The following is a 17,805-nucleotide window of genomic DNA, read 5'->3' as shown; positions in this document are numbered from 1 at the left end:
GTTGGACCCATGCAGGAGAAGAGCACAAGAGTAGAGGCGAGGCAGCTTCAGGACAGTGGAGGTTTAAAGCCTAGAGTGAGTGACTTTCTAGTCTAATTCTGTCATGGTAAGTGCATAGAGCACCCAGTACTAAACATGTAAAGCTGAATGTGCAGTTCCACGGCTCTAGACTCCAATGCCTATTCCAAATGCTTGGACACTCATAGAATTATATAGACTTTGGGTCTAGTTAATTCTTGTGGGTGATATTTTTATGTATTTTTATAAGAAAGTTTAAAACTAAAATAAAAATAAGACTTTACTGAAGGATGGAGAACACCACTAGAAGTGGATTCTTAGCCCTTTACATACTGCTGGGAAAAGAACTGTCTGTAATGATTCTCAATGCTGACCAAGAGAAAGGCCTTTCCTGCTGACCTGATCCCAAACCTGTGTGACCCCGCCCCCAGCACTTGGGAGGCCAAGGCAGTTGGATCAGGCCACCCTGCTGAGTCCAACAGTCTACTGGAGCCATTGACATTTATAGTTAGTTGTTTCTAAGTGGTAGGGATTTAATTTTTTAAGAAGACAAAATGAAGGTTAAATGCTTTAAAAATGAGCTGGGAAGGGGCTGAGAAAATGTCTTCTTGGTCTCACAGGATCCTTTTTCTTATGCACTGGCATGTAGATGGTGTACGGACTTTCTGATTATGTCATTACTTTGGGCAGTACTGGACGCAGTGCCATGAGCATTACCTGGTAGGGACTTGTGTTCTAGAGGATCCTATGAAAGCACAGATTAGTGAGGGAAATCTTCTCAGATTGCCATTTCTTTTGTTGTTGCTCAGCATACTAAGTGAACTTTAAAAAGAAAAAAGAAACTGAGAGTGTGATGGTTTTTGATTCCAGCACTGGGAAGCTAACCTAAAAGCCAAAGCAATCTTCGCTCAGCTTCTCAAGTGCTGGGGTTGCAGGCACGAAGCACCAGGCCTGATTAGTACTAATGCTTTCAACTATGTGGTAACTAATGTACAATCTGTCTTTTATAACCAGCAAACACTCAAACTGCAACACACACACACACACACACACACACCAGCAGAAAAGGGCAAGACTGGGATAATAGCACTTGTCATCCATGCTCCAGTTGACTGTGACTCCTAGTGTTAAATTCCCTAGCTTGGTGCTTGCCCTCTGGAAGCTTTGTTGGCAGAATCATGGTGCTTAGCTTCACTCTCAGACTCCCTCTGTGTTGCTCTGCAAATGTAGCCCTTGACATCCGCGTGGAGGGCTCTAAAAAGATGGATCCTGGTTTCTCCTTTTTCTGTGCTGTTTTAGGAAGAAAATTATATCAGTCTTCGTATGATAACCATGACCAGATCATTAGTCATGTGTATAGTATTTTAAATCATCTATAAAATAATTCTTGGGTTTAGAAGCGTGCTGAAGAGTAAGTTCGCTCAGTTGCTCCTGTTCACTTGCCTCTTTCATCCCAGTGTTCTTGCCTACTGCCTCTGGCTCTTAATGGTTCTTGTGAATCATCTCCTTGGCCCTTGATAATATTTACTATTATACAGTGTCACTCTCTAGCTCAGATTAGCCTGGAACTTGATTATACAGCCCAGGCTAGCCTCCAATTCCTTGTCTTTCTACATCTCCCTCCCATGTGCTGAGATTATAGGCATGGCATGCACTGCCATTCCTGGATTATTTATGTTTGCAACTTCTACTGTGAACACAAAATGAACATCACTAAATGACCTGGTTAAGAGTCTTCCTCAGTATTCTTTCCAGAAGTAGGCAATCTGGACAATATGAGCTTTATAAGGACCATAAGGATGACACATTGCTTTTTTCTTACTCAAGCTTCTGGGAGATGTTGCCTGATGTGCAGGTTTGTTTGTTGCTGAGCTGTGTATAACTCTAGCTGAAGAGCAAAGAATGTGACGCTGTTCTTGTGGTGTGTACCTAGATAATGAGATGAGTGCTGGCAGTGTCTACTCTGTGCGCTTACCTGTCTCTTTCTTTACTCAGATCCCTTTGATTTGAATCATAATCTTGGTGCTGGATTATCGAGGAAAAGTAAGTTACTCTTGTTTGTTAACTTGGTGCCATTTCTTGTTCTCTTCATGCCTGTAATTGAATTTTTACTATTTTCCTTATAGTGACAAATTTTATAATGAAAGCTTTTATCAATGGCAGAAGAGTATTTGGAATTCCGGTCAAAGGATTTCCAAAGGACAACCCCTCAAAACTGGTAAGTTTTTGTTAGAAATGCCAGAGAACAATTAAGATGCATATTTTAAGCACCAAATAAGTCTGCAATGTGGAATGGTTGAACTGAGCTGGCTGGTGTATCTGTTTCCTCCTGTGTCACTTCGTGGTGTGGCATTTGAAATATATGTGGTTACTTTGAAATGTGTATTATTGACTGTAACTACTGTGTTGCAATAGATTTCCCCAGACATGTTCCTTCTCTGTCCAGAACTTTGTCCCCTTTGAACAATAGGCACACTCAGGAAGACTCTGATTCACAGCTGCTGCATGTGGGCGAGTAGACACTTTAGCACATCATTGCCAGGCTCATGTCAGTACTGCTCTGGACATTACAGTGGTATTTCTCGTGCTTGTTCAAGAGCTCCTTCACCCGTGGTTCGCTCAGATGACTGCTTTCTACAGTAGGTGTGCAGGGTGGCATCCCAGCCTCCTGCACCACACACTGAGCAGCCATGTTACTTTTCCTCAAGAAGCCGTGCAGCAGCAGCAGCACTGGTGTGCAGCTCTTTGCCTTACTTTAATACAGAATTTGCACTGTGTTTCTCAGTTCACTGCAGTGTAGCCATTTCGTCTCATGACAGGCTCTATGTGGCTTCAGCTTCTGCTGCTGTGTTGAAGCCACTATTATGTTTTATATGTCAGTGCCCTCCAACTGTTCCGGTCTGTGTCAGCTAGTGTATCTCTGTGCCTCTCTGGTGTGCAGGTGTGTTGGGGATAAATGGTGCACATACTAAAATACCAGCCTGTTCTCACACTGGTCGCTTGGTGTGCCGTGCTCCTGTTCACAGTTCATTTTACACAGCCGTGTTCTTGTAGGCATACTTTTTTGATCCGGATGTCCTAACTGAGGGAGAACTGGCCCCAAATGACAGGTGCTGCCGAATTTGTGGGAAAATTGGACACTTCATGAAGGACTGTCCCATGAGGAGAAAGTAAGCATATGTTCCAAAGGGGTGGTGTTTTGATTTTCTTGTACCAGTTTCTAAATGTAGGTCTATTGATACAGAGAAAATAAGCTTCTTAAATTAGAGTAATTTTAGGGGGGGGGAGGTTCCACCCCACTCTGGCCCATATATTTCCCAAATAAAAGATACAGAAACCTATTATTTTTATTAACAAGCTGTCGGCACTATACAGGGCAGGTTCTCAACTGTTCTAACCTACGCCCAGCCATAGACCTGAGTTAGTGTTCTAACCTACACCCTGAGTTACTTGCCAAACTGAGTCTTGCTCTGTTTGCTCTGTTCCATGTGTATCCTCAGGGTGATTTTCTCTTGGCCTCCTTTGTCCCTATCTTTTTCCTTCCTTAACCATTGTTAACATTTTCCTGTGAGATTCAAGTCTTACAGTTCAAATTTTCATGCCTAGTAAAAGCTAATATATCAGAAAGGCTAATCAGCATCCCACCACACGTATGATTTGAGTTTCATCACGCAGATTATCAAAGCAGGCATTGACGCTGGAGTGATGGCTTAATGGTTAAGAGTACTAGTTGCTCTTCCACAGGACTGGGGTTCAATTCCCAACAACAACATAGCAGCTCACAACTGTCTGTGACTCCAGTTCCAGAGGACCCAACACCCTCACACAGATATAGATGCAAACAAAACACCAATGCACATGAAGTAAAAAATTTAAAGAAGTTCATTTTAAAAGGCAGACATTGAGCTCAAGAGTCTCAGCAGTAAGCCCTGCCTGTAGCACTGCTGGGCAGGCTTTGTGCTGAAGAGTCCAGCCCCAGCAGTTGTAGAGCAGGGTGTTTGGAAACTCATACATCTGGGTTCAGAATACATAGACTTGTTTCTCTTGTCCCTCCACAGTGCAGTGTAACTGGGAGAGGATGTGTGTGCATCATGCATATAGCACACGACTTTGTGTAAGGGCTGGGGCAACTGTGAGTTTGCGTTTCTGAGTGGCCACCTGTTACCACTCACTCTGTGGGTGCTGAAGGACAGCAGAGATCTTAATCCAGAAGCCGGGCTTTGTCACATTCTAGGTCTCCTTTTCACACTCTGTGGTCCTAGCTATCTCTACACTTGGACACATTTTGATACTCCCATAAGTTTCTGTTGACACTTTCCCTATTACTATTTTATCTTCACTAGAGTGAGGCGACGGAGAGACCAGGAAGATACCCCAAACCAACGGTACTCAGAGAGCAAAGAAAAAAGAAGCAAAGAGGACAAAGAGATTCAGAACAAGTACACAGAAAAGGAAGTGTCAGCAAAAGAAGATAAGCTCACACCATGTGCAGCTGCGAAAGCCAAGCCAGTGAGGGCAGCTGTTGACCTGGGCCGGGAGAAGCTTCTCAGGACACCAGCAGAAAAGTGGAAGAGACAGGATGACAGAGACTCAAGAGAAAAGCGTTGTTTCATCTGTGGAAGAGAAGGACACATTAAAAAGGAATGCCCACAGTTCAAAGGCTCTCCAGGTACGCCTTTCCAGAAACCTTGATGTTCATGGTCAAGGGATATTAGAGGTCTAAAGGATTTTCACATTTTGTATCAGTTTCTTTAAGGAATATTGTGTAAGGAAGTGCTGTACCTCCCCATCCCATTCACACACATGCATCTTTAATACTTACCCTCTGTACAACTGAATTGCTTATTCCTTGGTTTAGGTAGCCTTATGAAAGTCTAAGATTGTCAATGAAATGATAGTCTTCTCCCCAGTCCATGTAAACATTGTCTCAGTACCCAGTAAGCAAGTCACACCTAGAGGCTGTTCACCATGGATATCGGTGAATCAAAGCGCTGTCTAGACATTGGGTGAGGCGGCAGCTTACTACCACGTACAAACGAGTATATTTTCATCCATATACTCTAAACAGGAAAGACAATAGATGGATGTTGAGAGTGTTCTTGTCTGCAAAGAACTGGGGAGGGTTTCATCTTTAGGCCTTATTTAAAGACCTTTCTATCAATGACCATAGTAACAGCCCACAGATCCACAGATGAGAATCAGCTACAGTCTTCTCAATGCAGTGGTCCATGGCTATAGTCAAAGCTACCTAAAAGACAGAAACAGGAAGGACACTTTAGCCCAGGAGAATAAGAGCAGCCTAGTCAACATAGTATGACCTTGTCTTGAACACAAAACTAAACCACCTCTAAATATTGACCCTTTGTTTCTGGATGTGAACTGGTCACTTGAATAGATTGTGTCCATGATGAGCACCTTTTAATGGACTGTTAAGACACTGTCTGGGTGCCTTTAAGTTGTGTGAGCTATGTTCTTCAGAACAATTTACATACTGTACTGGCTTGTAGAGTAAGCCTAGGTGAGATGAATGATCATAGATAAGGAACACTAGAGAGTAGCTGTCACTGCTCATCTGCTGAGGGTGCTGGTGAGGGCAGCTCTGTGGCTCCTCTGAGCACTCTGGTGCTGAGAGAGATTTATTAAATCGAGTCTGCAACGCAAATTGTCTCAACTTCTAAGACTGAAAGTTTTACATCCCCTGTTTTCTTACCCTACACACCCCCAGGTCTTTAGGCAAAGACTCCAATAGTAGTCTTTGCCTACTAGTATTTGTAGTCAAAAGCCAGCCTAGAATTTGCTGCATAGCCCTAGCTGGCCTCAAACTCCTTTGGGATCACATGCATGTGCTGTCATGCCCAGCTTCTCATCATTATTTCCTAAGGAGCTTTATAGAGAGAATTTATCCAATGCTCAAGTGTTTATGGATGACTTGGCTCTGGATACCCCAGCCTGAGTCAACTGAACCCCAGCTGAGTTAGCCTTGTTCTTCTAAGTAGCTCAGGACTTTACCCCAACATTTGCCTTGATTTTCCTTTATAAGGAGACAAGATTTAGCTGGACAATGGTGGCACATACCTTTAATCCCAGCACTTGGGAGGCAGAGGCGGAGGCAGGTGGATTTCGGAGTTCAAGGCCAGCCTGGTCTACAGAGTGAGTTCCAGGACAGCCAGGGATATACAGAGAAACCCTATCTTGGAAAAAAAGGAGACAAGATTTAAAGAAATTAAAATGATGACATCTGTTAGCATTCAGTTGACATGCATCTCAGGGTCAGTTTGGCACTATTTCAGTAGAAGTATAGTTAATGATTATCTCACTTAGCTCAAACAATTGCCTCCTTAAAACTAGTTGGAACTAGACAGTATAGATACTATTTAACATAGTTTCATCAAAATTGTTATATACTATATTCGTCTTTACAAACAGCATGAAGCAGATCTTTGTACCCTCCTCCTCCTCCAGCACAGTTGTCCTGTCCCTCCCCCTCGGGTACATCCCTTTGTCTAGTAGCAAGCTTCAAGTTCCTGACCAACATGTCTCAAAACTGTTTTAAGAGTGATGGCCTAAAGACATAGTTCAGGGAGGCTGGAGAGATGACTCAAAGGTTAAGAGCACTGGCTGCTCCTGCAGAGGTCTTGAGTTCAATTCCCAACAACTGCATAGTGGCTCATAACCATCTGTAATGAGATCTGGTGCCCTGTTCTGGCCTACAGGCATATATGCAGGCAGAATGCTGTATATATAATAAATAACTCTTAGAAAAAAATGCTGCATGGCCTCTTTAAAAAGAATGTTAAAAGAAAGAGAGATAGCTCAGTTAGTAGCATGCTTGCACAAGGACTCGAGTTCTATTTCCAGTATACATAAAAAGCAAAGCATTGTAGTAGATTCTTTTAATCCCAGTGCCTGGGAGGCAGAGATGGGCAGATCCCTGCATCTCAATAACCAGCTTAGCCTAACTAAGGGAGTCCCAGTAAGAGACCCTTCCCTCAGAAAAACAAAACTGATTGCTCTTGAGGAGTGAACTCAGAAGTTAGCTCTTGGCAGATACGTGTACACCGATCCACACACATGCATGTGCACATACATACACACAAGCTTAAGAGTGGCGATTCTGTCAGCCTGACAGTACACCTGGCAGCCAACCTTAAGGAAATGCCCTGGTCTAGAAGCCTGCCTACTTCCCATGCAGGACTCATAGCTAATGTCAGCAGTCGGCATCTGAGAGCAGAAGGGCTCAGAGAATGGCAAGTGCTACATGGTGCTAAGTATGTAATCGGATGTTCTATGCCTGGTGTTCTCTGCCCTTCCCTATCATTCCATCATGTCATCAGAAAATATTTCTTAAAACATTTTAGAACAAGACTGTTGCTTTAACTTAAAGTAGGAACAAAAGTGTTCCTCTCTTTCTGTAGGTTTGTGTAAGTCAGATTATGTGTCTGCATACTCTTCACCTAACCCTTTGAGACCAGTTGCTCAGGTAAAAGCCAGCCCAACCCTGAGAGGGGAGCCCCTCCATCCTCTTCACTGCCGCAGCCTTCTGGAGTGCTTGCAGCTGTGTGCTGGGCTCTCCTGGCTGGCCTCTGCTCCTCACTCTTTCTGTGTCCCACATACTTTGCGGGAAGGCTTGTTGGGCCCCGGTAGTAGGGGCTTGGTGGATGGCTCCTGCATACATGTCTGTCTTTCCAACTAATGTGCAAACTTGTGCCACCCCCATGCCTAACCCCAGCTCCTCTTGGATGCGGTCTGAGGCTGTTTCTGTTGCTTTACCTTCAGTTTTTGTAAACCAGTCTATTTCATTTTTTAGGCAGTGCTTTTACATGAAGACAAAAAGAAACAAAAAACAACCATATTTTTGAGTCCCCAGTCAGGTATGTGGTTTTAAAGGGTCAGATATGTGTTGTGTTCTTCTCTGAATATTTTACCACATGCCTTTGAGACGCTTCCTTTCCTATGTGGTTCTGACAGGGATATCAGAACTTCTCAAGGGAACTTTAAACAAACAAAAAACCCTCTTGCCTTGCTTCCACCTTGCATCCTTATCTGATTGTTCAGTGGGTAAGTGCAGCCTGTGTAGTTTTCTAATATTCTGGATGACTGCCTCACTTGAGGGAGAATTGCCATCCTTACCCATGGAAGCCTTACTGTACATTTGTAACTGCTGTGGGTTTGCTGTTGTCTTGCCCTCACTGTTTCTCCTCGTGAGCATTATCTGCCATGCTCCAGAATAAGGAAAGAAAGTTAGAACCTCCAGACAACTATTTCATTTATTTATCTCCTCAGTAAATATCTACTGAGACTGTCTCTAACTGCAGGGCACCAGCCCCAGCACTGAACATACCTCAGTGAGCAGCAAGGCTGTTCTACATTCTTGTCAGGAGTAGACAATAGAGAGAAGTAAGCAACAATAAAGGATAATTATATGGTGACAGATGCTTTAAGCAGGAAAAGCACAAGATGATGCTGAGTATGGCAGTATCCTTTCTAATAAAATACCATCCCAAGTCAGCTGAGTCACAGGAGATGAGGGTCGGGCTGATGGCAGTATCCTTTCTAATAAAATACCATGCCGAGTCAGCTGAGTCACAGGAGATGAGGGTCGGGCTGATGGCAGTATCCTTTCTAATAAAATACCATGCCGAGTCAGCTGAGTCACAGGAGATGAGGGTCTGGCTGGAGGGGGGTAGACTTTTAACTGTTAGCAATTCCTGCTCTTTATCGGAATCCTGGCAGGAATGGTATCGGCATGTAGAAGCAGTGAGAGGTGAACTTGCAGTAAATGAGTCTAGCTTCTTGAAGCTGCAGCAGTGATGGAGGGATGGAAAGCATTTTGCTCAGTGAGAGGAGAGCTGCTGGAGACTTTTAGCTGGAGGAATGGTGCTACATGAAGTAGTGAATGGCTAGGACAGGAATGCTGAAGCCACTAAAGTATTTACCAAGGTAGTCAAGTAGAGACAATGGGTCATGTGTGGGTGGAGAATGCCAGGGAGGACAACCATGTGGTACACATCTGTATTCTGAAGACAACACCAACAAAATTAATGCATTGGGTTGTGACATGAATACACAGTGAGGCTCAAATGACACGACAGTCTTTGTCTAAGAATCAGAAAAATAAAATAAATTTTTGAGGAGAAATAGGAGTGGTGAACTTAAGGTAGCTGGAGTTCTAGGCGAGAGAAGACGAATGTCCAGTTGGGTATATGAGTGGACTAGTCAGGGTTCTCTAGAACTTATGGATTGTCTCTATATAGTAAGGGAATTTATTATAACGACTTACAGTCTGTAGTCCATCTCCCCAGCAATGGTTGACTGTGAATGAAAAGTCCAAGAATCTAGTAGTTGTTCAGTCCCACGGGGCTAGTTGTTTCAGCTGGTCTTCTGTAGAAGTAGGTTCCAACACATGTGCTGGCAAGTAAGTACAAGCAGGCAGAAAGCGAATCTTCCTCCTTCCAGTGTCCTTATGTAGGCCTCCAGCAGAAGGTGTGGCCCAGATTAAAGTTGTTTACCACCATGCCTGGATCTGGGACTTGGTTTGTCTGAGGCTGACCTTGAACTCAGAGATCTCCTTGCTTTAGTCTCCTGGGATCAAAGGCATGCACTACCTTGCCTGGGCCTAAGCCTTTCATAGCTACGATGCCTCAAGATCTCCATGCCAAGATACAGGTCAAAAACTTGTGTTTTTTCAGCCTCAAGATCTAGATCACAGGTGAGCCCTCCAGTTCTGGATTGTAGTGCATTCCAGACATAGTCAAGCTGAAAACCAGGAATAGCCATTACAGTGAGCCTGGCATTTAACTGGTCCAGGCTGCAGAAAGGAGTGTAATATTGTCATTGTGGCCATTGCATTCCAACGGAGGTCTCCTAGCAAGTAAAAGCACATGGGAGACAGGGATGCATGTGACCAAAAAACAAAGATGGTCAAAGGAGGAGCAGAAAGAGCCAGAGTTGAGCTCAGAGTGCAAGGGAAGAGGGTGCTTTGTGAGTGCTTAACAATGGGCAGTTAAGCACAAAGAGCATGAGCAGTTCTTGTGTCATTTATTAAAAATTAACAAGGTCTTTTTATGTATATGAATGTTCTACCTGTGTGTTCGTATGTGTGCTTCATTTGTGCATGGTGCCTGTGGAGGTCAAAAGAGGTTAAATTCCCTAGAACTGCAGTTACAGATGTGATGTTTGTAGGCCACTGTGTGGGTCCTACGTACCAAACCTGGTCTTAACTGCTAAGCTGTCTCCAACCCAGAAAAGTGAAATTTCTAATGACAACGCTTATACAACTTTTACTACAGCAGTGTCACAGAGTAGGTGTGTAAGAACATGCATATAACATGTAGAACACAGATTAGCTGCAGTTTCAGGCATCCATTGTGGATTCTGGGAATGACATCCTAATGCTAGGACTAAAGTACTGACTTTTTAGTGTTGACTTTGGTAGAACAAGAAGTCTTCGCCTACTCCTCAGGATGAGCTGTTTCTCCTGGTCTCTCTGACCTCTTCTGTCAAGGCAAGGACACTGCCCATTCTGGGAAAGTTGAAGCCTTGGGCTAAGAGTATCTATTATTATTTTTACTATGAATGCAGTTCATAGGGGGAAAAAATAGTGGTGGAATTGTTAATGTATTTGACTCCTTAAGTTTTTTTCAACACCAAGACGCATTATCTTAAGTATTTGCAATTGCTTTACTTTTTTTAATGAGGAAAGGGAAACACTGAAATGATAGATTTTTTTTTATTTTTTTTAACTAGGGCCTCATGCAGCCCTGGGTGTACCATGAAATGTTTCATATATGGTGGGCGGGCACTCTACTGTCTTCGTGACATTCCTAGCCCTGGTGTCATATTTCTTTACATAAATTTAAAGTACTTGGGAATTGTGGTTGGTGTGCAGAATAAGGGCATGTGACTTGAAGGATACAGAACTCTCCAAATCTTAACTGCGCCCACACCTCAAGGAGAATATTGTACTGAGAGATACGTAGGAAGAGGGTAAGGGAACAGAGCTCCAGCACTTCTCAGGAGAGCTGTAACCATTCTCCATGGAACACTATTTCACAATAAGAATGCTGTTGGAGACCCTCCAAATCCAGTAGACATAAGTGAAAGGGGAATGGTGCCCCACAGTAAAGCTGATCACAGGTGGGAAAAAGAGATGGGCTACACTGTATAATCACACTGACTTTCAAATGACCCTAGCATTCTGGAATGGTGTGAGCTACAGACACTACCAGTCAATAGCTTCATTTTCCCTATAGATCTCGGAGTTTGAAGATCTGAGATGTGCATGTATCATCAGACTAAAAGAATGTTGTTTTAAGCAGCTTTGACCTTAAGCAGATATTCCCAGAACATTTCACATTGGAAAAATATTGACGTTCCTGATGTCAGGCATATAAAGGAACAAAGACTGTAAACATCTGTTGTGCAGTTTATTGCACATGTCTGGTTTCCACTTCCTGTGTTGGAGACACTCCTTGTCCTGCACACACCTCAGGTCTCGGCTTTGAGCTGGGGTTTCAGAGGAGCCATATGTAAACAGTAGCTGTGTGTGTGAGCACAGAGAAAAGGTTCCTGGTCCCAAGGCTGCCCAGAGCAGCACTGCTGGGCTTAAGAGGTTACACATCTTTACTATAATTTTTCAAGTTTTAAAAAAGTGGAAGAAAACTCTGGATGTTATAAACCTAGAAATGGCATGGCCAACTAACATTTACTTAGTTATAAAGAAGTTATTCATCCCAGTACAAAAAATCCTACAGCCTAAAAACTTACTAACTTAAAATTTATTATGGGGAGCCAGGCGGTAGTGGTGCACGCCTTTAATCCCAGCACTTGGGAGGCAGAGGCAGGAGGATTTCTGAGTTCGAGGCCAGCCTGGTCTACAGAGTGAGTTCCAGGACAACCAGGGCTGCACAGAGAAACCCTGTCTTGAAAAAAACAAAACAAAACAAAAATGTCTTATGGGGAAGTTTTATTATAAATTGTATTCTATTTTATACAAGAAAAAAATTATAGATGGCTAAGATTTGTCCCTGCCAATAAAATAGCTCCTACAGTAAGTTAGTTAACATGTGACCCGTGTCTGTGTTGTAGGTAGAATTAGTTTCCCTTGAGCCCCTTGGTAGATCATGTCTTTGACCCACTCTGGTTTCCTTTAGTGAGCATGTGTTGTTGATGGACCTTTGACTTTGCCATCTCGGTTAACAGGTGCATTCCTCTGTTTCAGATGTCTCAGAAAATAGTACTTGTTTTAAATTATCATAAAGACCATTGGCGGGGCCGGGGAGATGGCTCAGTAGGTATAATGGGGGCCAGAGTTTGGATCCTAGCATCCATGTAAGTGTTAGGAAACATGGCAGCCTGCTAGGAATCCATCACATAGGAAGTAGAGGGAGGGAGCTCCAGAGCAAACTGCATAGCTAACTAAACCTGCCTCTGTAAGGAGGAGACTATGAAGAGAAGGCTTCCATATATAAGGAGGAGACTATGAAGAGAAGGCTTCCATATATAAGGAGGAGACTATGAAGAGAAGGCTTCCATATATAAGGAGGAGACTATGAAGAGAAGGCTTCCATATATAAGGAGGAGACTATGAAGAGAAGGCTTCCATATATAAGGAGGAGACTATGAAGAGAAGGCATCCATATATAAGGAGGAGACTATGAAGAGAAGGCTTCCTTATATAAGGAGGAGACTATGAAGAGAAGGCTTCCAGTATGAAGCCCTGACTCCATATGTGCATGCGCGAGTACACACACACATGCACACAAAGAGTATCCAAACACATAATAAGCATGCACAAACATGAAACTATTTCATACACACAGTTATATGGGGGTTGGGGGAAGGGTTCAGTGGTGATGTGATTTTTTGTTGTTGTTTTTTTTTTAATAATTAGGCTTTAAAATTCTGGTTAGTGGCCCAGCAGTGGTGGCGCACGCCTTTAATCCCAGCACTTGGGAGGCAGAGGCAGGCGGATTTCTGAGTTCGAGGACAGCCAGGGCTATACAGAGAGATCCTGTCTCAAAAAAACTAATAATAATAATAACTTATTATTATTATTACAAATTTCTGGTCAGTGATAAAGTTATATAAATATACATAAACATAGATGGGGCAGATAACTACCAATCTCTTAGAATATCTCTGAATTTTAAAATGTCGAGCAGCTTGAGTAAAATGAAATAAGGAAAAGCGTGTAGGTAGACCATTGCCAAAGCCTGCTCTGGGAGAGCCGTCCATGCTTTTGGAAATGTGTGCTACTGCTGTTCTTTGGCTCTCCTTCACTTTCATTTAATTCTGCAATTCATTTGGAGTGACAGTTTGAGAAGGAAGCTCACTTCCTTCTCCCCCTCAGAAGTTACAGATTCGAGCCAAGTGTGCTGGTCATAGTATTAAATTCCAGCACTCAGAGGCGGGCAGATCTCTTTCACTTCCTGGCTAGCCTGGGCTACATAATGAATTCTAAGCCATGCAAGGCCTCACAGTGCAATTCTGCTTTTTAAAAAACTGTAGCTGGCATGGTACCAGTCACTAAATCCTTTGCACTCCTTCCATTGGTTTGAATGGAGCCGTCATTGTATAATAGTAGTCATGTGGGCTCTCGTCCCTTCTTGTGCTCAGACTCCAGAGCACAGTAAGTGTTGTAAGGTGTGGATGGCTTCACTAATTAAGTACAGAGAATTCTATTTCCTCCTTGTAAATCCATAAGGTATCACTAGACTTCTAAAGGGTAATGGTATGAGGTACTAATTTCTGGCCAGTGAATTCTGTGTTCTGTGTAGATACAAACAAACAAAAAAAAATATTCTATATAAAGAACTTTCAGGGGCTGGCTCAGAGGTTAAGAGTACTAACTACTCTTCCAAAGGTCCTGAGTTCAAATCCCAGCACCCACAGGGTGGCTTACAACCACCCTTAACAAGATCTGACGCCCTCTTCTGGAGTGTCTAAAGACAGTACAGTGTACTTACATATAATAAATAAATAAATCTTTTAAAAAAAAAAACTTTCAAAATGTTTCTTCCAGCCTTGGCGCCAGCCTTCAGCTGCACTGAGCAACCCCACGGCTGTAACTTATTACCAGCACTGAGGAAACAGGGTCTAAGCACTGCCTGATGCCTCTAATGTCCAGGACAATGCCCTTTGTGGTGGGACACATGTCTATGAGTAACTGACAATAAGTATTGTGTGACTTTGCTCAAATAGTGTTCCTTTCATTTATGTTGGATTTTGTTTTCCCTCCTAGGTAGCCTTTCCAGTAAATATATGACTCAGGGGAGAGCCTCAGTGAAGAGGACGCAGCAAGAATCATGAGGGAAGGAACTGCAGCGCTGGAAATGCCACTCAGGTGTCCCTGGCCACTTGGGAAATTAGGTTCATGTCACAGGACATAGTGACACAGATCAGGCTTCAACGTAACAGTTGAGGGGCATCATAATTTTTTAAATTTTAATGAAATTGTTAATGAGGAAAAGAAAATTTTTAATATAGTCTAACTATACCATCAATCCCCAGAGATTTGAAAATTTTAATAGAAAGTCAACTTAAAAGAAAAATATAAGTGAGGGTCAGTATTCAGTGACTACAGTGTCATGGTTTTTAGTTCTTTCAGAGCACTCTAAAAATAGCGTGCTGCTCATGGGGGAGTCGGCCTCCTTTCCCTACACATCCCCTTTGGGATTTCCAAGAGGGGATTCTCTTTGTTACTGGATCGTGGTATGGGCGCACATTAAGGACATGTGGACTATACTGCTGTACATAGGGTCTGCAAGCATTCTTCATGGTTCTTTGTAGAAATGATAGCATGGAATGCAAGCACCTGTCAGTGTGGGCCTCGGTGGGCCAATCGCATCACCACTGACAACACATCTCTGAGGGCTTCCTTCTCTAAGTAATTGACATAGAACTGTTGTGCTCATAAAAATGAAGTCATAAAAATAAGTAGTCCTTTTTGCTGGTTTAAAAAAGAAAAATTAAAGGGGAAAAGGACAGAATAAAAGTGCTTTTTACTTTTTATGATACTCAGAAATTAGGGTGGAGAGCTTTCACAAACCTCTGAAGATCAAAGAGGCTGCTGTCTCTGCCAATCACAAGTTTGATTGGCAACCTTCTGGTCTGACTGGAGCCCTCTCTAAACTGTTAATGAACTTCACAAGCCTTTCTGAAATAGTACAGACTCAGAACTATGCCAGTTTATTTATCATTTTGAAATAAAGTCGAACTTTCAATGTGTAATTTTATCCACATTATTTTCTTATAAACGAATCATTAGAAAAGTCAATCAAAGATCTGATAGTACAAATCTCATTGGTAGGATGTCTTTGCTGTTCCCCCTTTGGTGTGTATGGAGTTGTTGATAGCTGTGCTATCAACTGGGTCTGGGGTATAGGAGCAGGAGACCGGGTGCTGAGAGCTTCCTGAGGACATTGCCACAGTGAGGAGGACTCAGAAGATGCATATATGTGTGAACTTCTGTTCATAGTCTAGTTACGGAAGAGTCATGTCAAAATGAAGTCTTTGAGAAATTGGAAATCATGGTAAAAAAATAAAAATGGTGACCATCAAACTCATGAGTTGTGCAACCTGGGCCTCCCTGCTACGTGACTGCTCAGCTCGGTCCTGCTTGCTCGCCTCTTGCCTCAGGCTGTGAAGTGACAGCACTCTGCTCTGGCCAGAACAGAGCCACACCCACTGAAAAGCTCTCAGTCTTGTCTCTCTCTCTGCCCCTAGAACGGAAAAGAAATATGCAACCAGACTAACCTTTATCTAACCTGGCAGTTATTTTTCTACTTGGATGTTTTGTTGGTTGTTGGGGGAGGGGAGTGTACTTATCCCTAAAATTAAGAAACAGAATTGTCATATTTTCTTCTATCCTTAAAAGGTTTCCTACATTTTGATTTTTAAAAGAAATTCTTCCCAACAGCCTCGAGGTTTTGGTGGCTTACACTGATACTGTTAGACAAGTGAGGCATGCTTATCAGCAGATGAGAGCAAGCTACCCAGACTGGGTGCTCGCAACCATGGCCAAGTCAAAGCTGCCTTTGCAAGCCTTTGCAGTTCCCGATGCACTAAAACAGTGGAAACTCCAGTGGAATCCAGGCTTTATAGCAGGAGTTCTGAAAACCCGATCTTCACTTTTTAGCAATCTCTTTCTCACTGTGAACTGCTTTGACAAGCTTCCTGGTAAAAGATGTGTTTCCAATGTACTTAAAATTTTCTTTTCAATCTATTTTTCCTTTGCTTCAGAAGTGGCTTCTATCTTAGGGGTTAAAATCTTCCCAAGTGGAACAAAGTCCTTGCAAGAGAGATCAATGATTGAGTGGAGTTCACAGTGTTCAGGCATTAAAAATAGAGTTGAAAACATGGTGTACCTACTCTTGTAAAGCTATGAGGAAAGGATCAGAACATTTTCTTAGCTCCTGGGCAGATCTAAGCAGCAGCAAGGTAGACTGTCTTACTCTGTCAGCGTTTCAGCATGGCAAAGTCCTCACTTCTGACGGGAAAACTGCTCCTTCTAGTCAGATCAGTGGGATCACACTAGGAAAGAAAGCACTTGTTCTTTCAGTCTAGACCTGAGGCCCGAATCCATTTCCCTCCCTCAGCCTTCCTGGAACCATGGGGGGCGTTCAGGGCTAGCAAACTCCTCAGTACTCCCCACGCCTACCCAATTCCAACACCCAGCCAGCTGCTGCTCCGAGATAAAAGAGCTCCTGTTCTTACGTCATCACGAGCCCATCGCAAGGGTCGCGAAGGAAGCCGAAGTGTGTTGGCGTGGGTCCCGCTTGCAGGAAAGGCTAGCTAAACGTGCACGGGACCCGGGATACGGAATCAAGAACTGGTTCGCGTCCAGGGCACTCTCTAAGGCTCGGATAGAGCCACCATGCCCGTGCTTCCATCCTCGTCTGTTGCGAGGCTGGTAGCTACATACGTGCTCAGCTGTCTTGACACAAACTGCTACACAAGAGTGACACTACAGTAACTGGAAACCTGTCGTGTGGCGTCTATCCGCTTGCTTCAAGGTCACAGAACGGTGTCTTCCCCCCCCCCCCCCCCCACACACACACGCACATCCGGGGACCTGTCGTTGAGGTGCGCCGTGCGGAAGGAGCTATTCCACTTCCGGTAGCACAGTGACCGCGAAGCCCGCAAGGTCACAGGTCACCTCCGTACCTCGTCACAGATGACGGCCAATCGGCCCGGCCCGTCACTCACCCGGGCTGTCCAATAGTGGAGCGGGGCGGGCGGCTGGGGCGGGGCCTGTGGCGCCTGCGCAGGAGCTTGTGTCGTCAAAGTGCCCGCTGTGTCCATGGAGAGAAGCTGAGGACCTACGCTCCAGCCGGAGGCTGCGGGCGCCGCGACGTGGACATGTCGGCGTCGTTGGTCCGCGCCACCGTGCGGGCCGTGAGCAAGAGGAAACTGCAGCCCACGCGGGCGGCGCTCACGCTGGTGAGTCACCTTGGCGTCCTCGGAGAGGTGGCGGCGGCGGCGGCGGCGGGCGGGGTGCAGAACAAGCCTAGACGCAGACTAGGGGCTCCCGGCGGGCCGCGCGCGGAGCTTGGTGGGGCGGACGGGCTGAGGGCGCTGCCACCGGGCGGCCGGGGCGGAGGACGGCAGTTTGCCGCCGAGGTCACGGTGTTACGGGAGAAAGGTCACGCAGGGAACGCCGCGGCTCCGTCTAACCTCCCTGGAGGCGTCAGCCCAGGATTGAGGCAAGCTCAGGATCGAGCCTGCGTGAGACCGGGAATTCATTCGGTCCAGACGCCTCCATGGAATCCGCTCCTTCCAGAGTCC

The 17,805-nt window shown here is 44.4% G+C and overlaps 2 protein-coding genes and 1 long non-coding RNA gene across 6 annotated transcripts in view; 2 read left to right on the top strand and 1 right to left on the bottom strand.

The window, feature by feature from the left end:
* Window positions 1-1,487: 1,487 nt before the first annotated feature.
* Window positions 1,488-15,249, top strand: Tut7 (terminal uridylyl transferase 7). Of its 3 annotated transcripts, XM_031358204.1 has the most exons (7): window positions 1,513-2,061; window positions 2,145-2,236; window positions 3,073-3,188; window positions 4,362-4,687; window positions 7,434-7,498; window positions 7,826-7,889; window positions 14,261-15,249. In XM_031358204.1, coding segments are annotated over exons 1-7 (732 nt in total). In that variant the 5' UTR covers window positions 1,513-2,060; the 3' UTR covers window positions 14,329-15,249. The 3 variants fall into 3 exon arrangements, with proteins under 3 accessions (XP_031214063.1, XP_031214064.1, XP_031214065.1); XM_031358203.1 differs by lacking the exons at window positions 7,826-7,889; window positions 14,261-15,249 and having other exon boundaries at window positions 1,488-2,061; window positions 7,434-7,756; XM_031358205.1 differs by lacking the exons at window positions 7,434-7,498; window positions 7,826-7,889 and having other exon boundaries at window positions 1,938-2,061.
* Window positions 15,185-17,041, bottom strand: LOC116081636. 2 transcript variants are annotated; one of them, XR_004114944.1, is made up of 2 exons: window positions 16,679-17,041; window positions 15,185-16,551 (listed from the first exon to the last, which is right to left on the bottom strand). It is a non-coding gene; the product is annotated as an uncharacterized LOC116081636 (long non-coding RNA). The 2 variants fall into 2 exon arrangements; XR_004114945.1 differs by having other exon boundaries at window positions 16,735-17,041.
* Window positions 17,042-17,221: 180 nt separating this feature from the next.
* The window catches only part of Isca1 (iron-sulfur cluster assembly 1), a 15,486-nt gene continuing 14,902 nt past the window's right edge, over window positions 17,222-17,805 (top strand). Inside the window, exon 1 of the mRNA XM_031358206.1 lies at window positions 17,222-17,460. Coding sequence (XP_031214066.1) covers window positions 17,380-17,460 — 81 coding nt within the window. The 5' untranslated portion in view covers window positions 17,222-17,379. The remainder of the gene's footprint in view (window positions 17,461-17,805) is intronic.

Source organism: Mastomys coucha, unplaced genomic scaffold (assembly GCF_008632895.1).
Source record: "Mastomys coucha isolate ucsf_1 unplaced genomic scaffold, UCSF_Mcou_1 pScaffold7, whole genome shotgun sequence".
Lineage (NCBI taxonomy): Eukaryota > Metazoa > Chordata > Mammalia > Rodentia > Muridae > Mastomys > Mastomys coucha.
This window is presented reverse-complemented; position numbering and strand designations above follow the sequence as displayed.